At 36.5% G+C, this 14,705-nt stretch overlaps 2 protein-coding genes across 2 annotated transcripts; both read right to left on the reverse strand.

Moving 5' to 3' along the window:
* Positions 1-1,517: 1,517 nt before the first annotated feature.
* LOC149814103 (putative aquaporin SIP2-1) lies at positions 1,518-5,092 on the reverse strand. Its single transcript, XM_089990188.1, has 3 exons — positions 4,743-5,092; positions 3,145-3,405; positions 1,518-2,010 (listed from the first exon to the last, which is right to left on the reverse strand). The coding sequence occupies exons 1-3, from the start codon at positions 4,980-4,982 to the stop codon at positions 1,783-1,785; spliced, it is 729 nt and encodes a 242-aa protein (XP_089846314.1). The 5' UTR covers positions 4,983-5,092; the 3' UTR covers positions 1,518-1,782.
* A 4,356-nt stretch (positions 5,093-9,448) lies between these two features.
* LOC149814104 (magnesium-protoporphyrin IX monomethyl ester [oxidative] cyclase, chloroplastic-like) lies at positions 9,449-14,379 on the reverse strand. Its single transcript, XM_089989031.1, has 5 exons — positions 13,282-14,379; positions 11,732-11,796; positions 11,281-11,608; positions 10,991-11,089; positions 9,449-9,894 (listed from the first exon to the last, which is right to left on the reverse strand). Exons 1-5 carry the CDS (start codon positions 13,762-13,764, stop codon positions 9,631-9,633), a joined length of 1,239 nt encoding a protein of 412 aa, XP_089845157.1. The 5' UTR covers positions 13,765-14,379; the 3' UTR covers positions 9,449-9,630.
* Positions 14,380-14,705: the final 326 nt, after the last annotated feature.

The raw sequence follows: 14,705 nt of genomic DNA on the forward strand, positions 1-14,705 counted from the left end.
ATCAAATTTTTTGAAAAACCCCCATTTGATCCAAGTTGGTGATGGATGGGGTTGGGTATCTTCCCATTTTCTTATATATATATATATAATAGTTAGGATATGAGAACTGAAATATGAAAATTAGAAATAAAGGCATTTTCAACGTGTTTTTTGTAAATCCAACTATGTGGATATGCTTGGCATGGTGAATTTGCTAGGAATAAACTGTTGGATAATGTATTTTGATGAAAAAAATGTGATTTTTGAATGCTTGGATATTTATGATGATTATGAGTCATTGATTTTAAATCTTTAAAAAAACTCATTTATGCATCAAAATATTATGATTCAAGAATGGGTTCTTATAAAACCAAGCATGTAGACCACATCTGTATGGTTAGATTCAAGAGAAAAGAACAAAAAATCCATGAAAATTGTGGTTCGCACAATAGTTCTCATATTCTAGTCTCTCTCTCTCTCTCAATATATATATATATATCGGGTTGTCAACGATCGGGTTTGGTTCGGACCTAGGTGGTACCCAACTTGGCCCTTATTTTTGGGTATGGTATCGGGTCTGGACCTGGGTCTAATCAAACTTACCATAAGACAAACCATACCTGGTAAAATAATATCTTTTATCATTTTTGCATTGAAAATTTGTGGGTCTTGATCAGGCCTGGTTATGATATAAAATTTCACAAATTATACCGAGCTTTATGTATTAATCAGACATTCAAGTCTTGACCCAAGTCTTAATAGGGTCTTTTTATTTATCACCACACCGTGACCCTATAGGGTTTGGTACGAGTAAACCTGATGGGGTTTTTTTCCATAAATGTTGTTATTTTTTTTCAAAATTCTAACCCTAAAGATGTGTTCTATGTGCTTGTTTTCATAGGAATAAATTTTTTTGGATCTTTTGATTTCGATGCATGGATCAGTTTTTATAGGGTTGCAAAATCAACAGTCTACAATTTTTGAAAACTTTTGAGGCTCCCAAAACCATTTTCATCCAAAATGCATGATTCAAGAGTCGATTTCGAGTGAATCAATCATGTAGAACACATCCCTATGGTTGAATTTTCAAAAAAATCCCATTGGGTATGGGTTGGGGTCGGGTATATTACCACTGCTACATATATATATATATATATATATATATATATATATATATATATATATATATATATAGAGAGAGAGAGAGAGAGAGAGAGAGAGTAGTGCCTAGGTGCATGATCACTTTCGAACATGACCAAAACTAAATTGCATTGAGCATCCATCCTGTACAGCATCATTATTTCTGCATAAACACTTTTAGTGGCAACAAAAAGTTGCCGCTAAAGGTAAGTGTTATTTGACGCAAACGTGCACTGAGCATCCATCGAGCACTTGATGAACGCTTAGCAAGTTAGTTCTGATCATATTTGAAAGTGATCATACCCCAAACACATTTTTGTGTATATATATATATATATAATATATATATATATATATATAGAGAGAGAGAGAGAGAGATTATCACTCATGAAGATCAACAAAATGTTGAACCCATGAACCGAACAAAATAGAAAACAAAACTAAAATATAGAAAAACAAAAGCTAAAGAAAAAGAAACTACAGACAGCTAGCAACAAACAACAAAGCCAAGCTCAACCAGGATCCGCTGGATTAGAAAAAACCACGGTTGTTCAGAGAGAGAGAGAGAGAGCAAATGGTGCTAACAAAAAAAGTTTGTAAGCACTGCGTTGATGTTGACCATACAAGATGAGCAGCAATTGCACTTGTGCAAAGAAAGGCTGGTTATTGAAATTTGGTGGTCTTCCTGGACAAGATTCTGCTTGATGCATCCAAACGCCGTGGAACCGGAACAGACACTATGAATTGAGGAGTCATGTTTTGCTTGTGCGGCCACGAGAGGAACCCCAATGCCCATGCTGCCAGTAGAGTTGCCGCAATCGGTGCTACCCAGTAAACAAACAAATGCTCCTTTGCGCTGTGATTGCCCAAAACAAACGCCCACCCACATGCCTGTCACCATGCATTGTTACAATTGATTTGAGCAGAAGCTATCGTCTCGTTACTATTGGCTAGCAGACCCAAACTACCGAAGAACATGGGTTCCTTCGTAATTACCAAATAATTGAGTTGAGCAGATGCTATCTTCCCATGTCATATGCTTACTCTTATGCTCGTGCTGTTCACTTATATGATATTTATAATGGAAATGTGTTAAATGAAATGTCCTATTTGATTTTTGGTGTTTCTTTCAAAATTTGACCGTATCGATATGATCTATATGCTTGTTTTTTATATTTATCACTTGGAGCATTTGATTCTGATGCATGCATGGATAGGTTTTCATAAGCTTTAAAAGATCAATAGCTTACCATTTTCATAAATTTTGGAGGCTCCAAATACCATCTTTTTCATTTAAAATGCATGATCCAAGTATCCATTTGTAGTAAATAAATCATGCTGAACACATGAGTCAAAATTTTGAAAAGAAAAATCCAAATTCATTAGTATGTTTCATTTAGCACTACCACCGAGGTGGTATCCCATGTGATAAGCGGGGTCCTGTGCCAAGCTGAAGGCTCATGTTCGAATCCCTCTGCCACATGGGGCTTAAGAGATATCTGCCTAACCCCAAATTGCCTTAAAAAGAAAATCATTTAGCACATTGACGATTTTTAGGTTTTCATTTCTCTTATTTATAATAAAAAGTATATAAAAAATGAAGTATTTCGTGTCCTTGTGATGTAGCTGCTAGGAAACATGGGCTCTTCCATAGAGACCAAGAAGTAGAACTTTTCAGAAATTTTAAATGAATTCTTAATGCAAATTCTTTACTGACACATGCACGCACCCGCACAAAGTTAGTGTAATTTATATGTTGGCACCTGAAGTATGGAAAAATTGTGTTTATCTACCTCAAGTTTCAAATATTTAAGACAAATGCTTAGCTTTTTTGGAGGAATTGTTCTGATGACCATATGAGTTGGATTTTATTCCCCCAACTCTCATTAATTCTTGAAAAAGAAAATTTTATCCTTTCTCTTTTGTATAAGTTATTGAATAAAATAAGGGTTGTGATTAGGTTGCATTATCATAACCAAGACAACGGATTAGGTGCAATAAGATTGGAAAAGAAAGAGCACTCACAGCTGCTGGGTTCATTATTCCTCCAGTTAAGTCTGAGCCCAGGGTTCGGAGAGCCAGTCTAGAGACGCTATAGATCCATGTTCTCATTAAGGAGTTATCGGGGTCATACTTGTCAAGTCCAAGTGAAACTGACACTATTCCAAAAGCAAGTAGTCCCTCTGTTAATGCCCCTTCATGAATACCAGCTTTCAGGCTAGCACCATAAGTCTCCTGAGGGAGAGTGAGGGTGATGAACGTGACCCCAACAATGGAACCAAGCACCTGATCCATACATCAAATCAAACAAGATAAAAAAAACCAATCAGAGAGAGAGGGGGGACACTCTGCAGTGTTTTGCATCACAAAAAAAGGCAAAGGAAAGTTAGCAGTGAAGGACCATGCAGGTGTGTGTCACTACCAGATGTGCAGGGTCCATTCGGATCAATTTTCATTACTTATTTATTTTTGTATTTATTTAGTTTGGATTAAAATTATTACAGATTAAAATTATAATATTAGTAGCAAGTGAAGGTTATTTGGTGATAAACTTTCCATTTGCACTAGAAGTCAACTGATCTGTTCATAATAGCTACTTCACCATAGAACCACCCCTAAAAAAGAATCAGATTCTCCATATATAGCTCCATGTAGATCACCTATTACTGATCGAATACAGTTTCTTTTTGGATTTACCAAATAAAGTAAAAGTAATGATCTTATAATTCCTTAATATCTACAATTATATAGAAAACATGCCAAAAAAACACACTATAAACATTATTTTTTTTATCAACCAGCACAAGAAATAAAAGATCATTCATTTTTTATTTTTTATTTTGCTGGCCAAGGAAAACGCTCCATCACCAACCACATGTTGGCAGACCTTCAGGTGGTAAAACCCTTGAGGTCCCCCTGCTTACCAGGGAGTGCACCCAACTTCCACCTTGCGGCCGAGGATGCTCCTTTGTGGGTTTCGAACTTGTAACATCTCATCAACTTTGGTAACATTCACAAGTCGACCCTACCAGACGAGCAAAACCTTTTTGGGCCATTTTATAAGAAAACTTCAGGAAAAAACCAGTCCAGAGAAACTAAAGTATCAAATCTTGCTCTTTGGAAAATCTCATTGACTTGGGGCGTTTGTGTGCACCAGAAGAAGACTTTGCTGAAGGATTTATCTTTCCGAGGAAAATGACCCTCTCTTGAGAAGGCATGTTTGCATAGTCACGGTGGGGCCCGCGCAAATGCTTCGTGTGTTTTCCCAAAAGCCCCTATTTTGGTACCACTCAAACGTGATCTAAAAGTCCCACAATACATCGGAAAATATGATTTTTCTCTGGAAAACATGGAATATATAAAAGCACAAAAATGTTTAAAGTATGAAGAAAGATGTAAACAATAAAATAAATATTTAAGATTTTTTTTATCGCAGTCGTTCTTATAACATCAGTAGCAGGATAAAAACACAATATTTTAAAAATGGAATGTATTTTGGAAATTTCAGCATGATATTGGATTTTGAAAATATCATGATAAAATTACGATATTTTCAAAATATCATTGAATTTATTACGTATACGTGGAGAGAAATTAACCATGAAAAAAAGATTTCAACTCACTTGAGCAGGAATTCTGGCAGAGATGGTGAAGGAGAGGCCTTCAAAATCGTGAGAAATGGACCTGGCCAGCACAGTAAGGGTGTTGCAAGACCCGCCCTTGGTCACCTTCCCTATATGGGCAAACAAGAAGAGGGAGCAGACGTAGAGGGCAGCCTTCAGTATCTCTCCCGTGGGGTGGTGCCCCAGCCCAAGCACCCTGTACACCAGGAGCCTCGTCAGGGCACCAGACCACACCCACATGAACGAAATCACGAAATCCGAGCACACCAAACGGGCTCTGTCGTTCGAGAAATCGGAGGATGACAAACGGGATCTCACCGTGGGGATCACGTAGGGGATGAATTTGGAGATCATGGTGTAGAAGGATAATTTTGGAAATATGAAAAAGGAGAGGACGACGTAGAGACCTAGAGAGAGAGAGAGAGAGAGAGTCTTCTCTGTAAATGTGTAGAAGCCATGGATTTATTCGAAGGTAGAGGACGACGTTCTTTAGTTTAAAATGACTAAAATGCCCATTTGTTGACTTTTCAAATTTTCAAGGGACAACATAATAAACCAAAATGGACTCATGTTTTCCACTATGATGGGTGTTGACCTGAGGTTTTTAGTAAAAGTTTGGTCCATATTTAAAATTAGGGGCAAAAGTTGATTAAATGCATTATTTTTTGAGAAAACATATTTTTTCTAAATCAAGCATATAGATCACTTTTTTCTAAATCAGTTTGGTCCGTATTTTTTGAGAAAACATATTATTTTTTTCTGTTTATGAAGAAAAGCACGCTAGAGTAGGCCAACCACAATAAGCGCAGAGGACCAGGCCAGTCAAAGTCAAGTCGTGTGCTGGAGCCAAACCAGACGGTCTGGTGAACAAAGAAATTAAGTCAGGTCTAGGCTAATAGTATATTTTACATACAAATCATAAAAAAATACAAGCTGATTGTTTTCAACAACTAGGGTTCATGCATATCTTCGGGTAACCACTACGGTTCATGCACATCTTAATAGAGCTGGATTAACTAAGCAAGTTAATTATAATCAACTACAGTATTCCTGTAAAAAAGAAAACCAAATGTACTCCTCCATTCATTAAGCTAGTTAGTAACCCAAACCTTATACCAGTAGGTGGTAACTGCCTACCACCAGCCTAACAGGTTTTTGAAGTTTTTTTTTCATGTTCTACTTAAATCTGATCATACAGATGTGTTATACATGCTTGTTTTTATAAGAATCGACTTTTAGATCGTTGGATTTCAACATTCAGTTAAGTATTTATAAGGTTTAAAAAATATTATCCAAGTATCATTTCCTGACAAATCTACCATGCCGAACACATCTGCAGGATCAGAATTGTAAAAAACAACCCAAAAACACTTGTTCGCTTCAGGTAAGCTGGTGCTTGGCAGCTATCACTTTTCTTACACACAATAACACACAATAACGAAGGTAAGGAACTAATGAGTAGAAATCACTTTTTTCTTCAAAAAAATTCATTTTTTTTGTAGAGCAAATGTTACAAATGTGATCTACATAGTTTTTTTTAGTAGGAAACTTGTTTTGAATGATGTGATTATGAAAAGTAATTATGTTTTTAAATAAGTTCAAAAGTCAATAGCCAATAATGTGCTGAAATTTTATAACTCAAAGAATAACATTTTTACAGAAGAAAAGCATGATCTAAAGCTTGATCCTTAACAAACAAGATGTTGATCACATTTGTGTGGATAGATTGGGTAGGTACTACTAGCACCCAAATATCGCGAGATTTATGAAAATCTCTCGATAATATCGTGAGAAATTGTCTGAAAGTTTAAAACTGCAAATTCTCATGAGATATTCAAAATATCGTGAGATTTATGAAAAAACATAAATACCGTGATTTAAATGTGATATTTACGTTTTAAACAGTTATTTATCATGAAAAAACTGTGTATTTTTATTAATATTTTCTTATAAAAAAATAATTTTTATATTTTCAATTAATTTTTTATTGCTGAGATTTTACTGAAAAAATAAAAGATTTGTGAAAATCTTTCAATTTCTCGCGAGTTTTTGAAAAATGAGATTTTGCCAAAAAAAATGTTTGTTACTATGCTAGCACCTATGATTTCTAACTTATCAGTAGAAAATATTTTCTTATATATATAGGGTAATACATACTAAATATGTCATTGCGCTAATGAATCATTTTATTGGATTTTTGATGTTTTCACAAAATTCTGACCATACAGATGTGTTCAACATGATTGATTTACTAAAAATCGATACTTGGATCATGCACTTTTGATAGAAAAAATGATATTTGGAGCCTCTAAAATTTATAAAAATTATAGGCCATTGATTTTTTGAAACCTTATAAAAACCTATCCATGCATTGTAACCAAATGCTCCAAGAACTGACTACTATAACATCAAGCATATAGATCACATCTATACACTAAGAATTTTGAAAAACCCCAAAAATCTAATAACATATTGCATTTAGCATCGTGCCCGTTTTGCATGGATGTATTACCCTATATGTTTCCTCATTAAATGTTAATATCATTGTCTTTTTTCCAAGTTTAGTTGGTGTTGATAAACGATGGGTTAATGTGCTTACCAACGTGCATTTCATATTGTTTTGCGGGCCTTTATCTTAGGAAAGATAAGTGTGGTAGAAAAAAGGGGGCTCCTCGTGGTTGGTAGGAGCTGTCAGTGCACGTCTTGTGGTGGGACGTTGCAGGTTCAAACCCAGTGGTATGTTGAATAATAATTGGTGGGGTCTGCCTGACCCAGCTTGCCTTTAAAAAAAAGGATATGTCCTCTGTAGAGAGCGTTTGGTGAAATAGGGTCTACTGCATGAGGTGGACGGACATCGACAACGTTATAGTGCCGGTTTGGATAACTTTGCATTAAAGAAATAAGTGATGTCACCGAAAAGCTTGGTTTTGTTTGCATGAGTCTCCTCTCTCTCTTCATTTTGTACCTATGAGTTCCCAGTGCCCTACAATAAAAAATAAAATAAAATTTTCAAAAGCACACCTAAAGTTTGTGGTGATAATTAAGAATACACTTAAGTTTTTGATATTGTTAGAAACACACTTAAATTCATGCTTCATTAGTTTTTTTTTTTTACGGTGAGAAACCACCCATAGAATAAGAGACCTAGACGCACTAACTCTGCTTGCCATACTTACGGTCGCTGTCCTGACAACGCAAAATTCTGTGGACTTACCCCTTACCTTTTGCCTCCAAGGAGTCGCCACACTTTGGCTTGTGCAAGGGGTGATGCCCATGAGAATTGAACCTAGACTTCCCGCCTAGCGGCTAAGCCCCTTTGGGCTCATGCTCCATTAGTTAAAAAACACATTTCCTGTCAATTTAACTTGAGTTATCAACCCAAGTTGAGTTAGTAAAGTTACTAATTTACCCCCAAATAATTTGTTTTTTAATTTAAAAAACACACCTAAAATTTTGGTGATAAATAAAATTCACACCTAACTTTTGGTGATTATAGCTAGCATAAATTTAATGGTAATACTGACAGAAGCTAAGTCTACGTTTTTTAATTAATCACTAAAAAGTTTAGGTGTGTTTTTAACAACATTGAAAACTTTGGTGTGTTCTTCATCATGGCCTAAAGTTTTAGGTGCGCTTCTTGAAAAGTTCCATAAAAAATATAAATTACACGTCACGGAACTAGTGACACTCTAAAATAGGTAAAATGTACACATCACGAAATTAATACTCTAAAATGGGTAAACTACGCTGGAACTCTGATGTTATTTGTAGATTTGGATCCTTACAGTAAGAATGTGCATTCAGATCGGATTTAGATTTGCTTTCTTGGATTATTAATCAATGTTTGAGGTTGAATCTAATTTGGGTTAGGATTGAAACTGATCCTACTGTTATATATATACAGGATGGACCATGCTGAATGCATGCCATGGATTTGCAAAAGTGTAGGAAATGCCTAGTTCACACTGGTTCACATATTTCCAGTTAACATATTTCAATAGCGTCACTATAATATGTTTACGGGAAATATGTGAACTTAATTTTATTTTTTCTTAAATTTTACTGTACGGATGTGATCTAGGAACTTTTTAAATATTCAAGCATCTAAAAATCATATTTTTTCATCGAAAATACATGATCCAACAGTTGATTCCTATCAAATGGACCACCACGAATGCATGTGCAGGGTCAGATTTGCAAAAAGTGTCAAAAATGCCATATTTTCAATAAACATATTCTAGTGACCCTATATATATACCGCCCAAAATTGTGAGGTTTGAGAGAGAGAGAGCTTGAGAGAGAGAGAGAGCTTGTTTTTAATCTTTTTTTATTGAATCTAGCATTACCATATATCCTCCCAAACCTCTCCAATGGACCTTTTATTGTGAGGTTTGAGAGAGAGAGAGAGCTTGTTTTTAATCTTTTTTTATTGAATCTAGCATTACCATATATTTTGAGTTCAAATTCAACCCTACCTCATCTTATATTATTTGGGTTCGTCCTAGAATTTAGATCTATTGTTTGTTTTTATTTAGTTTTAGATCTGACATGATTTGACCCTTGCTCCCTTACCAATCAAGTGGCAACCATTGTTTATCACAACGCTAAACAAGATCTGTTTGGGAACGGGTGTTAGAGCAGAGATGGGCGATGGGAGTGAAGATAAAAATGAGGTTATATTGAGTAGATAAAGCTTGAACCTATGATTTTCAGCTCAATAGTTTCGTGCTTTCGATAGCACTTAGATTAAAATGACAATGACAAGGTTGTGCTTGATAAACAAAATAATGAGAGTTGAAAATTTGGCAAGATAGTAATAAAACTCTTACAAAAATCCCTTTTGCAGTAAAATCAGATACAGAAGGGGTGCTCTTTTACATTTATGTGTCTAATAGACAAGCTTGGGCTCAAAATCTGCAAATTCAACAGATCCAGAATCAACAGGGGGCATGAGATAAGCTGCCAAGAGCTCAACAACCAGGGCAGCAGCAAGGGGTATCTTCTTCAAGTTCTTCAGAAATTGAGGGTCGTTGCTATTGCTAACAGCATTCAGCTTGGCGTTTATCTCTGCCATTCTGTCCAACTTCCTCTTGAACTCTGGATTCTCCACATCCAACACGGCTGGGAAGATCCTTGCTGTTGTCTTGTTAGTCTGAAAAACAAAAACAGAGTTGCAATGTTTAGATTCTGTACATGGGTTGGATTAGCAGTTTGCAATCCATGGATTATGGGTCAAGTGAGTATGATATTTAGGGATGTGAATGGTTCAGATTTGGATCGGATGTGGTGAATGCTATATTCGCCTAATCGGATGCTGGCTAAACCGATTCAAATTCAGATGGTTAAAAGCTCATACCAGATCCATTTTTTTTACAGGTAAAACACATTCAGATATCTATCAAATTCAGATATTTGTCGGATTCAGTAGCAACAAGTCAAAACCCTATCCACATCAGATTATAATCGGCTATGGTTTTGGCATACCAAATGCAACTAAACTAAATTGAATTTGGTTGGATATCGGATAAAATCTGATTCATTGACATCCCTAATGAAATTAGAAGAGAATTAGATTCCTGGGAACCAGGTTGGGCGGGATTGGTAAAAAGCAGGGTATTTTGGCCTGGATCCACTGAATTTTCTTCTCTTCTCTTTTCCTTTTTTTTGGGTCACTGGAAAAATGACCACCAAACATAGCCACAAATACCGCCCAAAATTTTGAAAATACTTACCAAAATAACATGATATTTAAGAAAATGCTTATATTTAAAATATCATGTTTTTAACAAGATTTCGATTCAATATTAAGGTGAAAAATATGGCTTATATATGAAATATTTTTATATTACCTGTATGTCAATATATTTTTAAATATTTTATATTTCTACATATACTGATATTTTCTTCGAGAAAAACTAGACTTTAGAAAATATCATGAGATTTTCCCAAGAGCAAGATTTGTGACTAGCAAATAATTACATGAGATGACTACCATAAAATGGCAAGAATATACTAAGATTAGCTCATGTTCCTGTGTCTTTTTTTTTGAGAGAGAGAGAGAGAGAGAAAGGATGAATTTTTTTAATCAGATTCATTTGATTGGACTGCACTGAAAGCAGGATAGGTTGATGCAAAACATGCCAAATCAGAGCCAATTCTTCTTTCTCAACTTTCATTTGCTTCACTGGAATTGGGAATTCCATGGCATATGAATGTTTGCTTGATTGGTTGGTAAATGACATGATTACCTCGGTGATGACATGCATGTCGAATTCTTTGGTATTAAGGCCTATGCCTTGATAGAATGCATTCCTCTGGCAGTCATTAAGGTACATTGTTACGTAGACCTGCATTGCAGAAGACAGAGTTTCACGAGTAATATTGCATGTGCATGTAGAGCTTGAGAGAGAGAGAGAGAGAGAGAGAGAGAGAGAGAGAGAGAGAGAGAGAGAGAGAGAGAGAGAGAGAGAGAGAGAGTTCTCTGTGTCTTCTGAACATACATAGTAACAGTGAGTTTGCAGCATAAGAGAAGACTCACAGAAAGACAGAAGAACCTTGCCCACAGCTTGGCCTTCCAGTCATTAAGAAATTGAGGGTGAGCCTTCAGCATTGAAGAGCAGAAATCACCATGTCTGTTCTCATCCTGACACCAGTTCTCAAAGTACTTGAAGATTGGATAGACTTGGTATTTGGGGTTGGCCATCAAATGCCTGTAAATTGTGATGTATCTCCAATACCCAATCTTCTCAGACAGGTATGTGGCGTAGAGTATGAATTGTGGTTTGAAAAATGTGTACTTCCTGGCCTTTGTCAGGAAACCAAGATCCAGTGCCAGATTGAAATCAGCAAGACCCTTGTTCAGAAACCTGCAAAAATTTGCAAAAAAAAAATAAAACAGGTCATATATATTGTGCATAGTTCTTCTTGGTCCTTTGAAGCAATAACATGATTATGGAAAAGAAGAATGCTTCATTTTTTTTATCACATACCCTGCATGCCTGGCTTCATCCCTGGACATGAGTGCAAAAATCTCAGCAACAACCGGATTGGTTTTCTGTTTAGAGAAATCCATTAGTATAAGTAATAAAAACAAAAAGCATTAAAAAAATGCAAGAAAAATGAAAAGGTTCATATTTAAGTACTAAAAGAAATAACCATGTGAACACAAGGTGACCAGCCATACTGTGCACATGTTGAGAGTCTTGGGCCATTTTTGTGTATAGAGGGGCCTTTGATTCTTGGTTTTCTCTTATCTCAAAAGCTTTTGGTAGTCTTGAAACATAGAATTAAATCAACCAAAATGCTATTACATCATAAAAAATAGCTTCAATTATGTCTAAACTTCATTTGCATGCAAACTTCTGAAGGGATTGACCTTGGATGGTGAATTTTGGGCAGTTGGGTTTGTCTCGGATACCTTATCCAACCTCAACTCAAATATGCATAAAAAATGTTGACCTAAATGCTATTTGGGTAAACCTGAACCCGGCCTCAATAACAAGTGGGTTGGGGTGGGCTATAACTTTTGTTGGATATCCAACCTGACCCGGCTGACCCCAGTGTTTTTTTATATAAATAAAAGAATACCCTATGTTTGGTTGCATTCAAATGTGATTTGGAAACTCATGCAAATGAGAAAACAAATCTCATTTGCATAGCAAACCAAACATGTGATTTGAAATCTCATGCAAATGAGAGAATGAATCTCATTGGCACAGCTAACCAAACATGTCATTTGGAATCACATGCAAATGAGAAATGAAGGGCATGCTTGTTTTGGTGACAGGTGAGAGTAGTAGGTTGAGAAAGTAGGAGTTAAAAAAGTAGAAACTGGGAAAGTAGAATACATGATTAATCTTGTCATTCAATGTAAAAACACACAAAAACAATCACAATCACAACTTTTACATTTTTCATGTTTTGCTAACCTTGAGAAAGTAGGGTGATTGTGAATTATAATCATAGGTTTCAAGAATCACAGGACATTGTAAAAATGCCAGGAATGTGATTTGAAATTGCATTATAAATGAATCTCACGGTGGAATATGTGAATTTAAATCATTCAACTTCAAATCACATAACCAACTATACTTATCCAGGTTCATTTTTTAGACCGACATGACTCGACTGAATTATTGTGACTTGGGTGGGTTTGGGTGCACCCTGATGGATTCGGATACCCTACTCATTGGCAGCTTAAAATAATAAAATGTGATTGGTTTCTGGATTCGGGTTTAACAGATAAACGAGGATAGATCAGGTGATTTGACAAAACACAAATTTTTGTGCTTTGAAATCACCACGGTTCATCACTTTAACCACCGCATTTTGGTGGACCCTGGACGGTGGTGATTGAAGCGTTGGACGGTAGTGATTTCAAAACGCAAAAAAATGGTTTTTTTGTCAAAATCACTTGATCCGTCCTCCTCCGGATAAACAAACAAATTGCCCAATAAAAACCAGAGCCAGTCGGAATCGCAAAAACAGTGCTGGAAGACGACCAGAAAGGAATATTCCGGCGAACGATTCACAAGCGTACCTTGAGCCTGCGGGCGAGCTCCTTGTAGAGAAGGAAGCCGGAGAACTCGGCGGTGCAGGACCGCTCGAGGAACTCGACAAAGATGCCGCGGAGCGAGCCTTGCATCTTATCGGCCGCCTCCTTGAACTCCCTGTCCCTCACGAAGTGGATCTGGTTGTAGTCGTTTCTGAACTCCTGTAGCAGCGCCTCGAACTCCCTCATGTTCAGGTTCTTGTTGATCTCGGTGTTGAAAAGCTCCTCCATCGCCTCAAAATCCGTCGTGTAGAACCTCGGCGTCAGCAATGTCTCCTTGATCGCCGTCTTCCCTTTCTTGCTCACCGCATTCCCCTTTGTGTTTGGTCCAGCACTCATCTTTGGGAAGCATCTCTTGTATGATTTTGGGGTGTGGTTGTTTCTGAATATGGCCTTTGTGTTGTTGTTGTTGTTTGTGATTTCTGGTTTGAATGAAATGGGTTTGAGAAGAGCCATCATCTCTGCAGCCATTCTTTTTTTCTGTTTTTGATTGGTGGGGAGGGTTTATGAGAGGTTTTAGAGGGGCAAGAATGGAGGGTGGTGAAGGTGGAGTTGGTACTTGGTAATTATATAGTGGAAGGAGTGTTGGTGTGAAGGATAGGAGGGGTGTTGTGATTGGTTGATTGCGATTGAGTCTCATCTTGTGGAAATGTATTGGTTTTTTAATCATGTCAACTGACAAGGTGATGCAGTTTTTGGGTCGTTTTGATACATGCAGCAAGCATGGCGGTTTTCCTTATCTGGTTTTCTGTGTGGGGCAAGATTGGGTACAAGGGCGGCATGCTATCTGTAAACTCGGATTTTTTTTTTTGTCTGTGCTTGGTTTTTATTATGCAGTTTTCTCATTTTCTGAGTTTTGAGTATTGATGTGGAAAGTTTTATGCACAAATCATTGAAGACATGCACAGGAGATCACAGGTTGAGGTCAGTTCGAAGGCCTCTTTGCCTGATTAATCTTAATGAATTTGGTCGATCATATTGGTACAATAGATAGCCGAATTATATGAAAATGAGTCACTATAGATCCTAATGTTGGTTATTTTCTGTGGTAATCGTGTTCGTTAGTGTCTGGTTAATATGAGTGTTAGGGAGGCATGAGCTTTCACTGTCCTCATTTCGCTGTTTACTCTAACTCAGCTTGCCAACTTAATCACAGTGTTAACTTGAGCGTCCCCCGTTAGCGTTTCATTTGTGGTCTGGTAATGATATCCCAAACAGTATTAAGGGTCCATCTGAATTAAGGGAGAGAACAGAATAACCTGTGTATATCGAGTACCACGGTGACAACTGACAAATATCTATTTTTTCTGAAAAAAAATGTGATATTTTGACATGCAGATAAAACGGGTATCAGAGTTAATTTTTCGATTTTTATTCTTTCCTAAATATTTTTTATTATTAATTAACATTTT

The sequence above is a fragment of the Nuphar pumila genome, chromosome 15 (assembly GCF_984573655.1).
Source record: "Nuphar pumila chromosome 15, dmNupPumi1.hap1.1, whole genome shotgun sequence".
Taxonomy (NCBI): Eukaryota; Viridiplantae; Streptophyta; class Magnoliopsida; order Nymphaeales; family Nymphaeaceae; genus Nuphar; species Nuphar pumila.